At 41.8% G+C, this 22465-nt stretch overlaps 3 protein-coding genes across 3 annotated transcripts; all 3 read right to left on the bottom strand.

Moving 5' to 3' along the window:
* Positions 1 to 1665: 1665 nt before the first annotated feature.
* Positions 1666 to 5328, bottom strand: gjb3 (gap junction protein beta 3). Its single transcript, XM_031580103.2, has 2 exons — positions 5106 to 5328; positions 1666 to 3773 (listed from the first exon to the last, which is right to left on the bottom strand). The coding sequence occupies exon 2, from the start codon at positions 3666 to 3668 to the stop codon at positions 2799 to 2801; it is 870 nt and encodes a 289-aa protein (XP_031435963.1). The 5' UTR covers positions 3669 to 3773; positions 5106 to 5328; the 3' UTR covers positions 1666 to 2798.
* A 1788-nt stretch (positions 5329 to 7116) lies between these two features.
* Positions 7117 to 10880, bottom strand: gjb10 (gap junction protein beta 10). The gene is made up of 2 exons (XM_031580260.2): positions 10209 to 10880; positions 7117 to 9441 (listed from the first exon to the last, which is right to left on the bottom strand). Exon 2 carries the CDS (start codon positions 9366 to 9368, stop codon positions 8559 to 8561), a length of 810 nt encoding a protein of 269 aa, XP_031436120.1. The 5' UTR covers positions 9369 to 9441; positions 10209 to 10880; the 3' UTR covers positions 7117 to 8558.
* An 849-nt stretch (positions 10881 to 11729) lies between these two features.
* wdr43 (WD repeat domain 43) lies at positions 11730 to 22358 on the bottom strand. The gene is made up of 18 exons (XM_012823605.3): positions 22049 to 22358; positions 20583 to 20717; positions 19914 to 20035; positions 19473 to 19593; positions 19248 to 19366; positions 19006 to 19108; positions 18803 to 18867; positions 18502 to 18679; positions 18085 to 18171; positions 17029 to 17160; positions 16786 to 16929; positions 16526 to 16612; positions 16267 to 16298; positions 16108 to 16171; positions 15888 to 16001; positions 15542 to 15611; positions 12196 to 12251; positions 11730 to 11976 (listed from the first exon to the last, which is right to left on the bottom strand). Exons 1-18 carry the CDS (start codon positions 22295 to 22297, stop codon positions 11830 to 11832), a joined length of 2025 nt encoding a protein of 674 aa, XP_012679059.3. The 5' UTR covers positions 22298 to 22358; the 3' UTR covers positions 11730 to 11829.
* Positions 22359 to 22465: the final 107 nt, after the last annotated feature.

Here is a 22465-nt window from a genome sequence, read left to right on the forward strand (position 1 = left end):
AGTTTTCTGGTTGGCGTCAGATCAAGAGAAAATCTTTTGATGTTGTGCCGGTGCTTGGGCACCATTTTAGGCATGAGTACAAAAGTATGAGTGGGTACAAAAGGGTGGGTACAAAAGTAAGTACAAAAGTATGAGTGGGAGTAGGATAACATCTTGCTGAGCTCATTCTGACATTGGGTTATCATAGCACTATTTGAACATTTTGGTTAGTCTCTGTATCATGAATCTCTTAGAAAAGAATACAGAGGTGTATCCGTTTTGTACAGGAGAGATTGCCTGATTTGCATGTGGAAAGTGTCTTCGTGTTGGTCTTTTACCTAGTCACATCAGAATATTTCCGTCAACCTTAGAGGGATGCAGTCCTGACAAACTGGCTAGACTTGTAGTGCATAAATTCCTTAGCTAACTCTATCTTTGGGCCATCAGACTCGTCAGCAACAAACCCTGTGAAACTGAGGACAACAGAAGGCTATTTTACACGTAAAACAAGAATAATGGTGTAGGTCATGATTGACTTATACCACTGCCATTCAATTTTAAAGGATGTTTTGTGAAGAGTGTTCAAGTCTTAAAAGTCTGCCTTTTCAATACAAATTCATCATATCAACTTTAAGTGTAAAACTGTAAACTATTAGCAGTTGATGTAAAACATTTCTCTCTCTAATTGAGGAAGTTAGTATAAATGTGGCACTGGTTTTTTACTTTTATGATAATGAAAACAGGAAGACAAGAACTTTGTCTTTGTCTTTATTGGAAGTAAGACACATAAACATATTGTACATACAATAACATCACATAGCAGAAATATTAATTAATAATAAAATAAATACAAGGGGGTGGGGTGAACCTGGCCTATAACAGGAGGCGACTTTACAGGGGCCATTTCATGATTATATGGGCCCTTTAATATATAATATAATTTGTATTTATATTTTATTTTATTTTATTATCCAGTCATGTCTACATATGTTTCATTTTGTAGCCATTTTCCCCAGTTCCTAGCAAATTACTCTTCTTTCAATTTCAGTTTGTATGAAATGTTTGTAACGGTTTAACTTTTCCATCCCCTGGATTTCCCCGATTATAGATAACCATTGCTTACATTGTGGCATGTCTGCTTTCAGCCAATTTTTAATGATTGTCTTCCTACTCGCTGTAAGAAGAACTGTCACCAGATATAGGTCATCTTTAGCTACACACTCTTCTAAATTTCCTAGGTATAAGACTGTACATGTAAAGAGAATTGGATATCCCAGGGTCTGGCATAAAACTGCATGTACCTCTCGCCAAAAAGGTTCTATTTTCTAGCATCGTTTGGTGACATATCACCACATTGTCTCCAGCATGTTTGCGGAGTTGAAAACGGTTTACTTGTAATAGGGGGGTGATAAAGTAGCGGATCTGATTCTTCCAGGCAAACTTTCTCAACTTTTGAGATTGTGTGGTGGTCTGGTGACATTTCCACATTTCATATCAAATCTCAGCAGAGATTTCCTCATCTAGCGCTTTCTCCCATTTAGTCTTTATACATAATGTTGAGTGTTTAAGTTGTGATATGTTTAAAAAAAAAGTCAAAACCATGTGGGGAGATGAGATGATCCTATAGCAAACTAAGCAAGAAAATGCAACTACAACAGAAAAGACTGAATCATGCTTAAGTATGAAACTTCATATTTTATTTCTCAAAAACATAAACAAATGTACAGCATATACAATGTGCTAACTGTTTCTCATCTCTGTCCAATGCAATGTCCTCCAGAGATGTTTAGGGACGTATTATCTCTTAAATTTTCTCCTCTTCAGTGTGTTCTAATTTTTTGGCAGATTATCAAAAACCAACAGACATTTTTGCAACCACTCACTCTTGTCTAACATATATCTTGCATAACATAAAATCACATAATTCCAAAAATCAGGCAGTGTTACAGCATACACTGTACAGAGCAGAGCTGTAACGGGGAAAAAGTCCAGTTCAGTTCTGTAGACAGAAAATTAAATCCTGTGTAAACCTTACACACATGTTTAAATAAAAAGCAGACAGGAATATATTTTGTGCACTGCCTAATGCTTATGTAAATTAACAATTTAAGTATTTTGAAACAATCCTGATCATTTCCATAGATTCACAAGAAAATGTTTACTTCAAGATAGGGTTGATATATTCAAAGTAGTATTATATTCATATTCCATTTAAAGTAATGTTTATTGTCTATTTGGTTAAAGTACTGGGAAAAGCGAGAGAGAAGGTTAACAATTCTCTGAAATGCTCTGTCAATACTCATTTTCACAGAAACTTTTGTACACCTTTCTAGGTGTGGAGACAAAGATGGATAGCTGAAACAGGCGTGACCTGGATGCCAATGTGGTTATTCAGCAACTACTTGGGAATGTTCCCCTACGCACTTTTTTTCACTGCTCACAACCACCCCTGATCCAACCTGGAAAGGACAAATCTTACAATCAACAAGACTTTCTTAGAGAGCAGAATGGTCTTGTTTTTATTTATTCTAACTTAATGATTGAGTGCTGTAAACAAAAATATTAAAAGCCACAGGAAGTTAACAGCAAGACCTCGAAAGTTCATAGATAGGACCTCAGAGTGAAAATAAATCTTTCTAGTGCAGTGTGGAACAATGACTCTCACTTCTGAGTCTAACCATCCAGACCAGTCCAAAGATGTTTAGAGTTTGTTAACACAAAAACAATCCACATTCATCTTAAATTGTATTTGTCAGCTATCACACCTGACATTGTTCAGTCCCAACCCCTGAAGTTCTTAGAAGTTCCAGTTAATTTGTTTATGAGGCAGAAAAGAACAAATTTGGGGCTGATGCACGAATGGACCTTGACGACCTTGGAGGCGGCTTAAGAGTAGCCTTGAAGTCGGGCTTAAAATCCGGCTTGGTCTCTGGTTTATAATCAGGGTGGTGGTCCATGTCTGTAACGGGTAGGGTGCTTTTACTGTCATCTTCCCTGTTGCGGTGACGACGGATTCTCTCTTGGGCATTCATCTTGTTGGTGCAGCGGACTATGCGCTTGGAGATTAGGTAAATAATCTCACAGACACTGAGAACAATGCAGAGGGCTGAAGCCCCCACCATGAAATAGGTGAAGACCTTCTTCTCTGTGGGCCGGCCGATGTAGCAGTCCACCACATTGGGGCAGGGTTTGATGTCACACTTGACCAGTCGAGGCAGGTAGAAGCTGTCATAGATGTGGTGGAGGAGGTACAGGAAGCCAATCTCAATGAAGGTCTTGGCGAAGAGACTCAGCAGGTAGGTCCACCAAAGGCCGCCATGCTTCTTTCCTGTGTTGGCATAAAGCTTGGCGGTCTCTTCCCCGTACTTGACCCGGTGCTTACGCTCACGTTCATTACGGTACGCCACGTGCATCACCACCATGAAGGAAGGGCAGGTGACAAAGATGAGCTGTAAGGCCCACAGGCGGATGTGGGAGATGGGGAAGAAGTGGTCATAGCAGACGTTGGGGCAGCCAGGCTGCTTGATGTTGCAGTCAAAGTCCTTCGAGTCATCACCCCACACCCGCTCGGCAGCCACAACATAGACCATCACCCGGAACACGAACACCACGGAGAGCCAGATCCGGCCAAACGCGGTGGAGTACTTGTTCACTCCACTCAACAGGGCCTGGAGAGTTTTCCAGTCCATTATTGACTGACTATTCCGTACGAGTGGATGTGCTCTGTCCTAATGGTGTCTTTACTTCCTTTTCTTCAGTTTTTTTTATCAGCAAATTGGCATCACTTCCTTAACCTGGGAAGACACAAAGAAGAATGTGGATTAGCATATAATTATGACACTGCTTTGACAGTTTGTTGAATAATGAATGCATGAGTAAATCCAAAGGATAGCCATTTATTTGGCCCACTTAAACTATTCTGAAGCCAGTGGATCATCTACAAATAATCAAATGTGTGACCTGTGAACTACCTCTATAAACCGGTGGGTACCTCTGAACTCAGCCTACTGACCATGAACACAAGTGCCAAATTACAGGGAAAATATTCTCTATTGAGACCAACTAAAGTTTTGAAATAGTACTGAAAGGTAATTAATGTGGTAATTATACATGATAATTCTAAACATTCTACACACTATGAATTATACAGCAACAAAACAACATATAAAAAAGGCCACAGACCCCATGAAGTGTAGCCTCTAATTCCTTCACAACACATTCCTCCTCTTACACAAACTGGGCAGATTTATCAAAAATCAAGTCATTTACAGGTCTGGATGAAATCAGGTCTGGTTAACACTCATCCTTTTATAGTCACAGTAGATCTTTCAATGGGATGGTACCAAAGACAGAAGAATGTATACTTATATATATATATATACACAAAGACACATATTATCTTTCTCATTATTCATATTCACAGGGGCTGCAGTGTTTACGGCATGTTTTATCTTTCTCATTCATTATAATGGATTTTCACACTAGTCCTTTTTAGCTGTGTCATTGTCAACCACTGATATCTACACGAGAAACTGCTTCTGAATAAGTCACTGGCACTTGTTGGCCAGGTCAAACATAGGCAAAGTTGGTCTGTAGTGCCTTACCTTAACATTACTTAAATTAATAATTCTGTCTGATCATACACACATTTATCATTATCAAGATACACTGTCCCTGCAAACGAAAACGTAACCTTCTGCGCTAGTTTAGCTACTGACAGTCTAATCAGTAATTTCCCGTTCTGTTTTCCTCGAAAATCGACTAATGTAGGTTTCCTATCGTCACCCATAGACTGTCTCTGGATTACTCTTTAAGTCTATATGTTCCCCATTTTGATTACATGTATCGTAACTTAGTCTGGCTTCAGCTTGTAGCCTAGACCTAGTTGAGGAATGCGCCTTGACAGTATGTAGGTAAAGAAATGCTATTGTGACATTCCATCAACAGACGCGCCAAAATACGCTTCTTCCTACAAGGCTGAAACGGCATTTTAACAAAATAATATAGCCTAATTTACTCTAGATTTACTGAGCGTAGCTATCCACTTTCTAATAGTTACACAAAGCCTAGCTGATATCAAAGTCATTTCTCCGGCTTTCATGTATTGTGAATGTAGTGATACTCACATTATGAAGAATTTCTCGGTTTTCCCCACGGGAACGATAAACCTAAGGTGTTTTGCTGATTTCGTATACTGGTTTTGGGCTTTGATTTACTTGGTGTACCTGAAAGCTCGGCCGTAACGTTGGTGGAAATAGAAAAGTACTTCTTGTCTATCTCCCAATGGGTGTGGTTTGAGCTAAGGTAAAGAGACAAGGGAGGTCTGGTTGGTTTCTTCCTACGCTCTCAACGTTTTCTCCTGTGTACTTCAAGCTCATTCACTGTAGTTAGTCATTGGGAAACAAGGCTGTAGGCTATGGCAATCGGTTATTCAGTTCCAAGTTATCCAATTAGAAATATGACATTGGACAATGATGAATAAAAATGTTGGTCAATTGAAAAGTAATTTGATAAGTAAAGGAATTGCTGCAAGAAAAATGTCAGTGGTATATTTAATTGTTCAATCATGCCTGCAGTCTTTAGGTTGCTGTTGAATAGAAGAGGAGAGAGTTGTCAGGAGTTATCTGTTTTCCACTGTTTTTACATGAGATAGTGAGTGAATTAATGTATGGTCGAGATTTGTCAAGGTTGTTTGTTTATCATGCATTCTTTTCCTAGAAAAACAGTACAGTCCCCGTTCACTTCGTGACCAAACTTGCCCGGGGATGCCTTGACTAACGTCAGTCTGCCACACCCAGCGGTGGATAAAGCATTAGTGCATCAGCCTATACAGCTGATTGGTGGAGTACTGCATCGGCTCTTACTATTATGCTGAAGAAGGTGTGGGCAGTGGACCGGATGACTGATGGGATCAAGGCAGTGTTTGTATACACTTTAAAAGAGTGCTTCTTTTTCAAATGTATTCATCAAACCAAACACCCAAGACTGGCTTGATATCTATCACATTTTTTTAACAAGATATTTATGTAGGATACGTATACTACCTGTAGTTGTACCTGCACCTGTGTTGCCATGGTGACACCACATAAGCCTCAGTAAACACTAACTGTGAGTTATACCTAAGGTGTGGACACCAATTGTGCAACATCCTCAAAAAGGAAACATATAGATCATAAATATAGATAGATACAATCACATAAAAGATGGTGTGCTTTTGAGGCATTGTGATGCTCATCAGTCTTGTCTGAGCTGTCAAGTCAGCTGCTTAAAAGAACAAAAATGGCTTCCCCTGAGGTATTCATATGTAAAGGTATTGTGTAGTACCTGATATCCTTGGAATATTACAAGATTGTATCCTTGACTGAAGTTGCTTGTTGACACATCCCATGAATAATGACATGGTAACATCTAGCTATGTGCAAGAGGTGTCAATTGGGATTGTTGAGTAACAGCTGCTTTAAACTAAAGGCATGGAAAGTTCCACACAGATTCCTTTGTTGAAACCTGTCCCGTCAGTTTCTTGGGGCACACCTAAAAAAAAGTGTCCACATGTCTCCACATGCACTTGCTTAAGGTGCAGGCAGACTGTAGTCATTGCTTTCAGAGCAGAGGAGAATCCGGGAGGAGGACTATAGGAGGGAGAACAAGACCACAGGTGGAGGTGACCTGTTTACCAGAATAGTAGAGATGGATGGTGGAACAGGCGCAATAAAGGAATGAACAAAGAAAGTAACCCAATAGCTAAGACGATTATTCTCAGCATACAAAAGGCCAGGTTGGCCATTGAAATGTGCCTGTTTATTCCAAAGGACAGCCTGTTTCATAAACCATTTGGGCAAAAAAGGGGAGAAGAATCCACTGTTGCTTATCTGACGTATAGATTAAACAGAGGTGTAAAACTCGTCAGGCCTATCCCTGGGTTTGACGGACAAAAATTCTTCCTCTGGGTGAGCCCCGATGAAAGCTAATGATGAAAGGTGACGATAATAACACTCCTGTACACACAAATTGACTCAGACATTCACTCTAAATATCAATGGACTTAGTATATTGTCAATGGACTTATACTTTATCAATGAATTTAGGACATTTTAAAGGATATTTCAGATAAGGGCAGGTCTGGTTTCACCCATCTGTGCCGTTTATTTTCACGCCTCTTTCCAGTGTTATGCATGGATGATGGAGACATGATAGCTAAAGACGTTTAACTGGTTCTTATCTATTTACCACATCATGTAAATAAAAGCTAATACAAATAAACAAAAAAGGCTCACTCAAAATTAAGAAACACAAATTATTTGATCTAAAGGCCCTTTGGTCTTACTAGGTGTTAGAATGCCTCAAATGCCAGAATCATAGACTATACTATGATTACTAGGATTTTCGTACTTTCAGAACTAAACACATCATGCAAGTTCAAATGAATCATCTTGACATCAACATGAATCGACAGATTTATATTTCCTCATATTTCGGAAATGTTAACGCAACCAAACCACTCGAAAATGTCAGACTGAATTTGAAGGATACACAAACTTGTAAACAACACATTTAGAAAGACAGTTTACATGTAAAACATGTACGTAAACAAGCAAAGTTCAGTTTAGATTTGGCTTTCCCTGCCAAAAGGAGTTGGATGTCCACATGGTAAAACTCCACCGCAAGAACCTAGAAAGCAAGAGCATTCGTATTGATCTGGAATTCTCGTTCCTTGTATTACCAGTGCTGCTAGTTGAGAGAGCAGGGAAACCAGTCGCCTTTATGCCCTCAGGAACTTTTAAAAAACACCCAAAATATAACAGAACAACATTAAACAAGGTGCAACTCAGAATACAGTATTACAAAAAAAATAAGAATAATTTACACTTCATAAAAATAAAAGTGGCCACGCAAACATGGCATAAAACACATGGCAGTATGAGATATTAAACTGGCAGAAAGGTTAAGGCTATGTGGAAGGTGGTTTGACAGCATTTCTTTTGGTCATAGCACAAATAAATTCACTCCAGGGCAGTTTGAGTTGTATCTGGTCCTCACTTCAATCACACCAGTGAGTATTTTGCTTATACACAAGATATACAAGTATAAATGCAATCAAACACTTTTTTTATACTGGAACACACAACGAGTTTGGTTTTAATCTTGCTATTGCAGAGGTGTGTCACTGAACAAATACCACAGCAAAAAAATGTTCAGGGTCAATTTGTGTCGTTTTCTTGTCTGGAAATGATGGATTCTTTACAAAGGAGAGTTTATTTGCCTTCAACCAAACTGTACCACAGGGTGTGTACTTGGTTTACATATAGTGAGGAGCGGAACGGAAGAACGGAATGTGGTAGGGTAGAGAAGGAAGGGACTGGTTTTCACCTTGGCCATTTAATTCCTGGCCACACCAGTGATCCGAGCTTCAGTTTCAGTGCATATATAGAGAGTACAATGAAAACCAAAGGAAACTGTATGGTATGGCATTTACACGGAAGAATTAAAGATTGTATAAAAAAAACATAGAGCAAATGGAGTGCTGTGCCTGTATTTATGACTTTGTTCATCTGTGTCTCTGTCTCTGACTGTGAGTGAGCTCATGTCTTGGACATGGCTACACTGTAGGATGGTGCTGGACTAACAGCTTCTTTGTTGGGCCGCTTGTCACTGAGGGGCTCCAACACCAACATGTTCGGGTTCCTGACATTCATCATGGAGGCCGTCATCTGCATTTTCCGAGAGGATTGCATCCGGCTGCCAATCTTCACACAGCGCTTGCCCACCAGGTAGATGGTCTCAATTAAGCAGAGTATGATGCACACCAGGCTGGAGATCACCATGAAGAGGGTGAAGATGCGCTTCTCTGTGGGCCGAGAGATGAAGCAGTCCACTAGGTTAGGGCATGGCGCCTGCGAGCACTTGATTAGCGACGGGAAGTCGTAGCCCTCGTAGATGTGGTAGAGCAGGTAGACGAAGGTGGCGTCTACTGCCATCTTGAAGACGAGGGTGAGGACGTAGGTCCACCACAGGCCTCCGCGCTTCTTGCCTGTGTTCAGGTAGAGACGCTTGACGTCCTCGCCGTACTTGAGACGGTTCTTTCGTTCACGTTCCTCTCGATATTGCACATGCATCATCACCAAGAAGGAGGGGCAGGTGACAAAGATGAGCTGTAAGGCCCACAGCCGGATGTGGGACACAGGGAAGAAGTGGTCGTAGCAGACATTGTGGCAGCCGGGCTGTGCCGTGTTGCACTTGAAGTCTTTCTGGTCATCACCCCAAACCTTCTCGGCTGCGACCACGAATACCATGATTCGGAAGATAAAAACGATGGACAGCCAAACACGGCCAAATGCCGTAGAGTATTTGTTGACCCCACTAATGAGGCCTTGTAGAGCTGACCAGTTCATTGCAAGTAGGTTCTTTAGGGTGCTTGAATGAAACCCTGTGTTCTAGTAGAAAAGATCCTTTGAGGGAGGCAACCTAAAGTTAGGTAAGAAGGTGATGGGAAAACAATGAAAGAAGGGGAAAGATAAGGAAAAGACACCAAACCGATTTATACAGAGATACGCTTCTAAAGCCGGACAACACACACACACACACACACACACACACACACACACATACACACACACACACACACACGCACGCACACACACACACAAACACACGCACGCACGCACGCACGCACGCACACACACACACACACACACACACACACACACACAAACACACACATACACACACACACACACACGCACGCACACACACACACAAACACACACACGCACGCACGCACACACACACACACACACACACACAAACACACAATAACTTTCATATGGAAATAAAACCACTATCACCATGAATATTTAATAACCTCTCCCTGATAAGTGATTAGAAAAAAACTGCCAAAATGATATTAACAATAATATTAACATATAATATAAAATAACAACCCAATTAAAAATATAGTAAAACCTCGCAATGTTATTCCAATTGTCAGGCAAGCAAATGTAAACTTAACTCCAGGAGGATCTGAAGTTGCCAATGCATAGCTTTATATGCTACTAATTAGTATAGGCTAGGCTACATCACATTGTAAGCGTAACAAGACAGTGGTCCCTTTACTCAAATATGTTGAGTTTCATCACAACAAACTTTAACTGATATGAAGTTCCTTAGTTTGACTTCAGAATCATGTAATAATTATCTGACACAAACGTTTGGAAATTAAATCAGATACTCACAAAAGTATGTGCGGTCCAGCACGGTGAGAACTTTTTGCTCTCTTAGACTCCAATGCAGTGGATTTCCATCGACCGCTTGTGCTTGGGAGTGGAACTGGGAGTGTGAATGGGTGGAGTTAGTTGACTAGTCGCACTTGAACACAAGCAGGGCAAACGTGGTGAAAGGTGAGGAAATCAAGCCACAGGTACGCGCCAACATCTGGATGCCCCCTTGTGGTAACTTGAGGCATTGCTAAACGTGCATCCGTCCCAAACCAGATTACACAGCAACAAGGACACTTAAAAGCTCATTCCGCGATTCTAGCAAGAAATTGATATTTGAGCTCGACAGCCAATCAAATTATACTTCTTCCTTTTGTGCTCCTGGAACAACTAATCTGTGCTGGAAAAATTGAGTGTTGTGTATGGCTCAGCCCGAACCACCGGTTGTTTCCCATTTACAGAGCCAGGACTATGTATCAACACTTTTTTTCAAATCGCCGAGTTCGACATAAATGTACTGGATTAGAATCACGGACAACACCTTCAAGGTTTTTTTTTTTTTTTTTTAAATCATATGAATGTCGTGTAGGGGGCAGACAAGCATTTGGAACAGTTCAATAAAATACATACCTTTACAGGATTTATATGTAAATGGTATTTTCCAAGTAAACAGTGTGCATCACCTCACAGACGTTTTGAACCTTGATAGACTGGCTTTGATCATCAGTCTACAGGCAGATTAGTGTAGATTGGTTACTGAATTCTTCTGACACGTACACAAGGTTATGGCATTTACACCAACTAGTTGATGCAGCAATGGAAATCACCAAATTTACCACCAAAAACCAGGACAAAGGCAACTTTATTTAAATCGTACAATGGTCAGGATTCGCCTCAAATGGATTTGAAGGAACCAGTAATTCACAGAATTTGCAATCTTTTCATTGAATATTATTAATCTTTCCATTTAGGTCAAAAGGAGTCCATCCGAATAAACCGTCACACTTCATAATGAAAGACACATTCTCTTGTCCAGCATTACCAGCCCATGAGGAGGAAAAACATGAAAAAAAGAACAAAAGAATAAAGAATAATGTTACAAAACATGGTTTCAGAGAATCTGTTTTTAATCCCAAATCAACTGTTGTAAGCGCAGGGAAACTCGATACAAATGTTGCACTGTATACATTAATTTCACAGATCACACGTGGACGTATAGACAACCACATCCACACTCCTTTCCCAGGTTCAGAATGGTGAGTGTGAGCACGTGTGTGTGTGTGTGTGTGTGTGTGTGCGCGCGCGTCTATGTGAAAGCTGACCACATATCCCCGATGGTAACAGTATTTGGGCAGGCAGTTAGGAGAGGAGGGAAGAGGGGCAGAAGACAGTCTTGTGGGACACTGTTGCGGCTTCAGATCTCAAGGGAGGTGTTTTCCCCCATCATAATTAGGAAGTGACACGTCATGTATGAGAGGGAACCTCTTGAGCCTCTGTTGCCTGCCATCATTGAAATTCTATAAAACTGTCTCTTTTTTGTTTGTTGTTTTGTTAAAATAAAATCAAAACATGGAAATTAAACGAAAGCATATATAAATCTTTCAGGTCCTTTTCATTCCTCGGTCTCTTCCTTGATCACTCATTCTTCTTCACTCTCATTTTCTGGATCTAGGTCTGACTCGTCCCCATTTGCTTTGGAATCCTCTCTCATTTCCTCGTCAGCAGGATTCTGCCTCTCCTCCATTGTGTCCATATCTTCCCCATCTTCCTCATCCTCCTCCCAGTTCTATGGAGAAAAGAGAGGAAATGGTAATTTCTAAATGCAATGTTACTGTGTATAGCAACCAGCCATGTCCTCCAATTAAAACATAATGAAATGTGTTTTATCAGTGTGACTCAGACACTAGAGAACGTGGGGAGCATTTGACTTCCCTCCTTCTATGAACACATGCATATATCTACAAACACATACTGGTCATATTTGGGCTAACATGGCATATCTTACCTCTGATTCATTCTCAGGCAGTCCTTCGTCTCCTGAACCCTCTTCATCAGAGGAGTCTGGGAAAACATGGTGTCACAGTGTCAGAACAACATCGTGCTGCACTGCAAGCTAGAACTCCTTTAAAACTCAGCCTCAGAGGGCCGATGAAAAGCATAAATACAAGAGCAGCAACATTCTTCTCTGGGTAATGCATTTCACAAAGGCCCTTGCGTTGGAGAGCTTTCTGATTTGCATTTCAATGTGATGGGGGGGGGGGGGGGGGGGGAACCGATCCATTTGCATTTGAATCTCTCTGCAGACTATTTGCATTTGGAGATGACGCACTTGCCAACAAGCCAGTGCAGCACAGCGACATGAATGGCTTTATAAGATGTCTGTCTTCTCAGGCAACCAATCAAAGTAAGCACTGGGGGAGGGTGCCTGTTTCCGGTTGACTGTTTACTTGAACAGAAGCATGTTCTGATACAGCCTAGCAGCAGCGAGAGAAGAGGACCATGTCCAAGCGCAAAGTCTCTGTGGTCTTTGACCATTTTTACATTCCAGACAACAAAGAGCTGGTGTGCAAGGCTCGCTGTAAATACTGTCCCCTGGAGATGAGTTTCAATAGAAAAGCCACCAGCAACCTGCTCAATCACATGAAGGTAAGATCATACCCTGCTCTATTCCTGTCAAACTCACTGTGCTTACCCTTTCTAGAAACAGTCGGTCACATCTTAAGTTCATACATGAAGACCAATATATACATCTAAAATATATACTTTTATATGTACATCTAAATGTATTCAGATAGCAAGAGTTCAAAACCATGCCACATTCAGTTTTCATATTCCTTTTGCCTTCAACAGTGTATAGCTTTATGTTTAACTATGCAAATACATGATTTTGTCATGCAAAGGGAGAATTTGGTGTTTTTAACTAGTTAGACAAATTTCTCTTCTACTTTAAAGAATCTAGTGAGTCTATTTTGGCGTTTTGCAAATGACTTAACTCAATAACATACATATTCTATCATTTTAAGTATAAGCAAATACCTAATGTAATAACACTTAATAATAATTATTTTTCAATTCTTAAGAGGAAGCATGCCTCTATACCATTGGGTCCTTCCTCAAGTGTCAGTGAACAATGGCCTAGCACACCAACCACATGTAGCCAACCACAATCACCGCACAAATGGAATAGCGACGATCCCAGTCAGATCCTTGGCAATCAGGCATTGGTCAACCTCATCGCTGGAGAGCAACTACCCGTTTCCATTGTGCAAAGTCCGTTCTTCCTTGCCTTCATACAGGAGATTCAGCCCAACTACAACGTGCCTGATAAGGACTATTTTGTGAACACGCTGCTGGATCAGCAGACAAGCTTTCTACAAGACAAACTGAAGACTCTGTCCAACCAAGCCCAGAGTGTTTGTTTGACTGTGGATGTTTTGACGGCAACAGAATTCACCTGTATGACCATCATAGGCCACCTAGTCACCAACTATGCCTTGAAATCGGTCATGTTCTCCTGTAAGCGTACACGTGGACAACAGATGAGAACCACTATCACTGAGGAGATTAACAACGTGCTAACGCAGTACGGCATTTCAAGAGAGGCGATCATCTTACTGAGTGACAGTCCGGCACAAGGTCTAACCCACCTCCCTGGGTGTCAGCAAATGGAGAGAGATGGAAATGGCACAGTGAGAACACTGAAGATGGAGGACAATGGTGATGCTGAATTTGAGAGAGCGGTCAGAGGATCTACACCGGGAACTGTGAGGGGGCCACTCAACATTCAGTCTGGGCTATCCTTCTCTCAGGCACTCCAGCTAGTTGTTCGGGACGGTTCGCAGGCAACGTCACAAGCTACCGCTAATGCCTTGGCCCAAGTTAACGCCAACGCTCCACAAGTACATAACAGCAACATCCAACTACCCTCAGACTGGAGCAGTCAGCTTAAAGAGGTAAAGCGCATCCTTGGTCAGACCAAGGACAGACAAACCCAGCATACAAATGCTAATAGCTTGAATTTGAGTTCATTTGAAAGAACCTTGCTGGAGGACTTTGTCCACACTCTGCAGCCCTTTGAGGAGATCACCGATCGCCTCAGAAAGGAGAGAGTGGTCCCAGCCAGCCTGGTCATCCCCTCTATCCAAGGTATCAGGAGGCACCTCAGCTCACCAACTGAGGAGAACCATAAGCTGGCGGTGGCTCTGGAGGTGGCGCTGGAAAAGTGGCTGTCTCCTTTTGAGCACAGATGGTGCTACCGGCGGGCGACAGCCTTAGACCCTCGGCTGAAGCTGCGGTGGTGTGAAGGAGACAGGGCACTACAAATGCGGCAAGACCTACTGGCTCTCACCGGTGGTGCAGAGAGGAACACCCAGGGCACTGAGGACGCAGCCATCAACCCACAGACCCAGGCCAAGAGGAGAAGCCTCTTCCCCTTCTTTGAGGACGAACCTCAGGAAAACCAGCCTGATACTCAGGATGAGGTGGAGACCTATCTGCTTGAGCCCTGTATCCCTTACCACCACGACCCCCTGGTTTACTGGCGGGGCAACCAGCACCGATTCCCTCAGTTGGCACAGCTGGCGCTTTGGCACCAGGCCATCCCTGCTCTTCCTTCGCCTGCTACGTATCCAGATAATGCCAGGCTCTCAGATGTAGAGTTTGAGAAGCTCATGTTTATCAAGCTCAACAGTGCTCTGTTATGATAAACATGCCATTCTCTTTCTCGAAGGGAGTTATGGCATAGAGGTCTTAACCAACATGACTTTGCCTACTTTGTGCAAATCTGTTGGAGAGGCAGAACACTACAATCACCATTTAATAACTTTCTGACTAGCTAGGTTGGGTATGTTACCTAGTTCAGTCCATTCTTTTTAATTTAACTGTATCTCAGTGAGCCACATAACACACTGTACAGATATAATAAAACCCAGCAGTGATACAGCAAATATCATACGGCAAGAGAACCTTTCAGTTCTAAACTGGTTACTTTGGCTGTCTACTTGGTATAATGTGGTTACTTAAGCGTAGTTCTCACAATACTACCATGTAACATAATTTCTTTGCTCCTCTTAGTGAAAAGCCTTCTAAGAAGAGGGGCATTTTCTCCCTTTAGTAGTTTGTCAAGATAATGCATAGTTATTACCCAGCACTTTGATAGGTTTAGAATGCTTCAGGAACATCACTGCTAGATAAACTGGATGACAGTGGCAAGATAAAATGCTGATACTTAGCCATATAGTAACACTGAAAATAACCTATAAATGTACTAATCAATTCATACGTCACAGCACACACAACATTTAGGGAATAATGAACTGTAAAGAAAGAAAAAAAATGAACTTGGCACTCACCTTCCTCATACACAAGTTTGGCTGTGTGGTCCAGCTCATTTATTTTATGGGCACGGTTGCTAGTCGCCGCCTGGTGGACAGATACAGAATAGTTGAGACAGAAGCTCCAAACTAATTCGTCATCTTGCTTGTTGTCTTGTTAAGTACTACGCTGTAGGCATTTTAGTGTACTCACAGCTAAGTAAGACTACGTTTTTTTTTTACTGACACTTTACACTGATTCACTAAAAGCAACGCGTCTTGAGACCTTAATACATCTGTTAAATATCAACACCCTCACTGCACCTTCTGTCATTAATAGATTTGAACATGTCTACCATTAAACGATTCAAAACATTCTGTGTACCTGGGTCATTAGCAAGTATAGCTTGCCATGGAGCCTCATTAGCTGTTGGTATCCCTTCACTCTGCTCTCAATCAAATGATACAGCCTTCCAAGTTGAGACACCAAATCTGGTAGCTGCAATTGAAAGACAAAAAACCATTAGAGAATAACAAACACAGTTGATAAATCACATTTTAACACTAGTACACAATTAATATCCTTGATTAACCACTGTACTTACTGCTGACAGGTAGGATGTGTGTAGCGTCAACACTGCCTTTAGCCAATCTACTGCCATGTGAGCTCTGAGGGGTACACAAACAGAAAGTGAATGAATGAAGGGACTTAACAATTTCATTTGCTATTCTGTGAAAAAGAATGACTAGTATGGTTGACTCACGTGTTTGGATGTCCTTGTATCCTTGTGGAAAGCTGGGGAGTCCAGAGAATTGGTTCATTAACATCTTGATATGCAGAAGTGTATTAAAAGGTAAAACCCTCTATCCAATACAATAAAGGAGACAGAAGCTATAATCCTATGTCAGTGGAAACTACATAAAACCTATTCAAATAAAAAAAATGCAAATGGCTTAACATCCCTAGCAGACCATAAACATAAAGAGCAGAACACCAAACAAAAACAAAAGAGGTCCACTTACCTCCTCCAATAATGGCAAGATAGCTGGAAGGGGTACTCGTGAAACTGTATTCCTAATCAACATTTCCTTGCGAGTCTGGAATATTCGCTGTAAAATGTAGAAAAAATTTCCAGTCAGCATCTTCTACAGTTAGAACATCAAGGTCATACTTACTCAGGGCAATGATATGAAGGCTGCTAATGAGCCAAAGAAATCTCAGCATAGACAGATAAATTAGAAGATACAACGACGTATAGGCGTGGCCAATAAACAGGACTCACGTTGAGGATGCTTTTATCTTTACTCTCCAGTCCTTGCACCAGCAGCACAGCATAACTGTCTGTCTGAAGGGTGGAGATCCCCTTCTCCCCTCCCTTTCCTAAAGTGGAGAGCTCCACCTGCTCCAGGCGCTCCTCTATGGACATCTGGAGGGTTGGAGACAGTTAGACACACGCAGAGAAGAATGCTAGTTGCATTAGCCATGATGTGAATGACCAAAAATGCTCGTCAATCCTATGACATACCTCAGTCCGGGCGCCCTTCTTCCTTTTTTCTGGTTGGCCGCTTTGATTGGCTGCTTTGGGTGGTGCCTGGTGTCCCGGCAGACCAGGCACCAACACTTTCATTTTCTTCTCATTGACTATTGGGGTTTTCACCTGAAACAAACAAACACATATTTATAACAATACACATACATCTGGTCAAGTCAAATTCATTGACACCGATCATTACATTGTGTACTTTTCCAAGTTAGGCAGTCATCCTACACTCAATTTAGTCCCAGGGTACTACTGCCTACTGTAAGATGAATCCTTACATAGTTAAAATAAACTGTTTGAAGTGTATGACACACCCATACATGAAGAAATATTTTAAGAAGATATGAACATGTCAAAACCACGCACTTCTGAACTAATACTAGGCATAGTATCAATTACATATTCTTGCTTAAGCACCTACTTCATACACAAAAGCATTGACACTTGACTCACTCTTACTACCACACACTGTCCATCTTTCCTTTTCATACATACACTTGCAGTAGCCCCCCCCCCCCCAATTCACTCAGACAGACACACACACACACACACACACACACACACACACACACACACGTCTTTTTTGCTCATGTTCATACAGCAGCACACACAAACACAATTTGAATACATAAACACAGGTCACAGAAACCAGCCATATTTACAAATACAGGCATTTAAAGTAGTCCTTGTTGTGTCTGATCTATCAGTGAATTCAGTACTGAACTCCTGACCCTATGCTGTGAACTTTTTAATCAGGTATACTACCACCACCACAGGCAGGCAGAAGAACCGATTAAACACTGTTGGTTCAAAAATGGCACATCTCATGAAACCTAACAGTAAATAAGAAGTAGCTATGTTTAAATCCTCACAAAGTAGTATGTCTTGAAGTTTAATCTAGTTAAAGTTAGATTTTTTTAATTTATTTGTTATAACTCAACCATCAGATTATAGACATTTGGTTTATGTAAGCATGGGGGCATGCAAGCATGTAGCTAAAACGATTAACAATTACTTCATCAAAAGGAAGGTTAGACTTACCAGGGACACGGCTGTATCTACGGAGAGGGACAATGTTGCCTGTATGTCCCGGATCAGACATACGTGTCTTTCTGCTGTGTTCACAGGCTGGAGGAATACACAGGACAGATACATCATATCGCTACTGCCCACATCACTACCTTCTGTTTCTAACCTACTGAATTTGGTTGAAAGTGAATCATTTCATACAAACAAAAAAATCTACATCTGAATGAAGTAGATAATCTGACCATAACCTCATAGAGGACGGATAAGAAAATACGTTTATAGCCCTCCCAAGTCCAGAGCTATCTTAGCATGCATTTCCAAAAAGCCCAATCAGTCCATACTACACGTTGTGACAGCATACTATTAGATAAATCAGTGATCTTGCAAAAAAAGCATGGACAACAGACAACCAAGATCCTAAATGCTTACAGTGTTCTCAATGACGGGCTGCAGGTGGTTGCCATATGCCAGCAGCACGCTCTGCTTTTCTTTGTTGAGGGCAGCGGCCAGCAAGGGCACAGGCACTGGCGTGTCACCGTCACCAGATTTACCCCCCACACTGGACACCTGCACGGAGCAGACTGGGGTAAGGGGCTTCTTACAGGGCCTGTGTGAGTGAGGGGAAGGCAAGGAGACATGAGCAACGGAGTGACAAATAAATAAAAGAGTGTTTGTGGAAGGAAGGAAATGTCAAGGAGAAGTAATTCTCAATGCAACTGATTAAACTTACCCATTGAGAAAGTGCTCAAAAAGATGCAGCTGTCCGTCCTTGCATACCACGGCTAACCGCACCGCCTGTAAAAAGAAGGAATTGATTTTCGGTTTCATTTTTAGACAATTGAAACAAGGAGAATTACTTTGACACTTTGCCATCTTGGTGTTGTGCCCTACTGGCCTCTTGAGTGGCAGTTCTTGACTTGGCCTGAAACTCACCTCTTCCTTGCTGTCTGACTTGAGAAGGTCAATGTGCTGAGGCTCGTCTGTCAGTGTGAACGACACCACAGCGTTCTTATCCTTCCCATCTGAACGCACTTGCCTAGAAGACGCAACAACTCTTTACTACAAAATCGAAATTGAGACGACTCTTCGCCTCAGTAAGCACCATAAGCAGATCCCAAACTTTGTGAGCCATTGTTCTGTGGACTGTGCCAATTTCCCATGGACAGTGAACCTACCACACACTGAGGAGTCGATCGTGAGCCGCCCCAGAGAGGAAGTAGAGTCCATTGCTGTCAGGTGGACGGGTGGTGGCGAAGCACAGGGTCGTAACCATGGTGGAGTGACCGGTGAACTTCTGTGAACCAAAAAAAGGCAAATGTCAATTAAAAGGCTGCTTTTACCTCCAAAGTCATACATTTGTAACTGGAATTCCTAGGGGCTTGAAGCTTGAAAACACTCACCCTATACACCTCCTTGGTCTCCAAGTCCCACATTTTGATCGTCATGCCGGCAGAGAGAAGGAGCTTCCCATCGGGACTCACACACAAACTTGTCACTGCGTTACGATCTGCCTTCCATTTACTGTACAAACCCAGACAAAGATGATCAATGAGCAGTAAACCTAGCAATGGTCAACTGATGAGTTCCTACTGATAAAATGTCTTCAATTTAGTCTCAACACATTATTTTTACAATAAAGCATGAAACTAATATACAAAGCTTCATAATTCCTTTAATGTTAACATTGATATTTTAATACCCAGATTCCTGCAAAGCAACCCAAATCTGTCTAGTCAAAACCAGGCACGAAGGAGAATAAAGCAAGTGAACAGACATATGACACAGACAGCAGCCACCCCCACCCCCCACATTCAATGAATGATGGTAACAACGATACCTACCAGCGCATTTTGCCTGTTTGCAGGTCCCACTCCGCAATGTGTGTGTCATCTGAGCCACTGTAGAGCACATTCTCCTCCAGATGCCACTGCACGGTGTTCACTGCACCACTATGACCCCCATCCTGACGCAGAAAGTGCAGACCAGTTCAGCACACAAATACACTTACGGTATATTAAAAAACTTGATAGAAAAATGCATAGGACCATTTGCTTCCAGTCCATAGCATACCTGCACCAATGAACACACATATCATCTGGTTGGTTCAGCTGATATGTGTGTTCATTGGCACAGGTATGCTATGAACTGGACGCAAATGGTCCTACGCATTTTTCTATCAAAAGTTTATTTTTTTCATTCACTTAATTCCCTTTTCAAACACATATATCTTAGCATATGTGACTGGCCTACTCTCCACACTGGGAGTGTATGATGCATGTATCCAGATGTAGCACAAATGCAGAGTGCTCTATGGCAAACCATTCACGTCATCTACTACACAATGTGCACAAGCGATAGTTTTAGTGACAAAATAAAGGGAGGTGGCTTTTAGGCTTTAGGGAGACATTGGTACAACTCTCATAACATGCCGGTAATCAGTGCTTAGCAATGCAAGTTGCTGTAATGAACATTTGTTAAAAAGTTTATTGAGGATTACTTGGATGTCTTACCAGTGTGCACTGCAGGGCCCCTTTGACTGTGCTGTAGATGAGGATGCTGCCCGCTGCCGTACCCAGTGCCAGCAGATCTGTGGTCTCCACTGACTGCCCTGCCTCAGATTTCCTCTTTTTCCTCTGAGGCCCCTCCTAGGACCATGCACACAAAGAAGCATAAGTCATTGAGAAACAGCTCTCAGATTCTAAGGCTAAATAATGTTATATGACCAGTTCTTAGCAGAAGCTTCTGCCAAAATGGTAACTTTTTTTCCAGACAAGCTTCGACTATTGATCTACATTAGGCCTTCCCAATCTAGAACATTTTAAGATGTTGGATACTATGTTTCCAATCTAAAAAAGAAATCAGATCAGTCATTCATATCATATTGTATGTTATGTAACGTTCTGTGATTATTAATGGTTCTTCACTACTTTCAATTTCCAATGAACATCCAGAATACAGGCCTGCCCCTAATTGACTACTTGTCTGTTCAACGTGGAACACTCAGGTATGCCACTTTCACAACATTCCCGAAAGCGGTTCTAAATAGAGTGTCACTGTGAACAACAGCCTTTGCTTAGACTGCTGATATTGCTATCCTGAACACATTTCATTCAAGTGGTCGCACCTGTTGACGTAATGACTAACGTTACAAAATCTCTCTTCGATTGTACTACAGTGACAACTCGCATTGCAATGTTAACAACAAGAATGCGCAGCACTTCAAATGACAAATCAGAGCAAATTGACACTAATACGACTATTTCTCGCTAGCTATCAATTTACCACCATAATAAAATTAAATTTGCTTGGTAGCTATCCAGGCTAACGCCTTAACATTAAGTTGATTCTTAGTTCACGAAGCCAGGGGTCAATTTAACCGTAACCATGCACAAAATATGACAGCTAAGCAAATACTATTATAACAAAGACACACTGTATATGTTAAAGTTATTGGCAAGGAAGCTATAAACGTGCTCACATTTCCAACTTTTCTCTCAGAAAGAAAGCTAGTTGGCTAACATTAGCACCTTCCATGTGAATTAAACTCTTATCATCAAAACATCACGAGCAAAACTGAACGTTAAGACTAAGGAAACAGCTACTCTCTATATAATCTGGCCGAACTATATAATATACAACTAATATTAATTTTACGTAGAAATCCTCATGTAGCCATTTTAAGCACGAACATGTGCGGCGGACATGTGCGTCCTACTGGAGGTAACTTCAGTGCTGCTAGGTAGCTAGTTGCTAACAGAAAATCATGTGGGCTGCTTTAAGACTTCGGATTTAAAGACAGTGAACGCGAAGCATTTCAAGTAGTATTACAAGAGCAGCTCATTTGGTCCAAGCGTATATGACCGATTAGGATATATGACAGGGATGGTACAAACTTAAAACTACAGCGTGCTTGACTAGGCCACCAGCCCATGTTCACTAACTCTATGGAAACTGCTCTGTCTTAGCCCCCACATACCTTAGCCGTCCGACATGGTCCCCAAGCTATGCAGGTACAAGTGGCACTCAAGTGGGCAGAAGGCACATATTCCTGGTGCAGGGTTTTGCTGTCTGTGTTCCAAATACGAAGTCGACCATCCTGTGCACACAGTGCCAGGTATTGATGTGATTTAGGAGAGAAAACGCAGGGTAGCATCTGCGACGAGAACCCTCCATCGGCCGCCATTATTGAAGCGCTGCGTACGTCTGCGTATTCAGAGAGACGCATGGCCAGGAAACACGTGTTATCTTTGGGGAGCAGGCGCACTAGCGCTGCAGAAGGGCAATTCATTAGAGCCACGAACCTCTTTGAAGAAGCGGGTGAATATGAATTGACGCACGTATAGTAAACGGAATCGTGGATTCAGGCCTTTAGACACTTGTTTGCAATTGTAAC

The sequence above is a fragment of the Clupea harengus genome, chromosome 14, assembly GCF_900700415.2.
Source record: "Clupea harengus chromosome 14, Ch_v2.0.2, whole genome shotgun sequence".
In the NCBI taxonomy this organism is placed as follows: Eukaryota; Metazoa; Chordata; class Actinopteri; order Clupeiformes; family Clupeidae; genus Clupea; species Clupea harengus.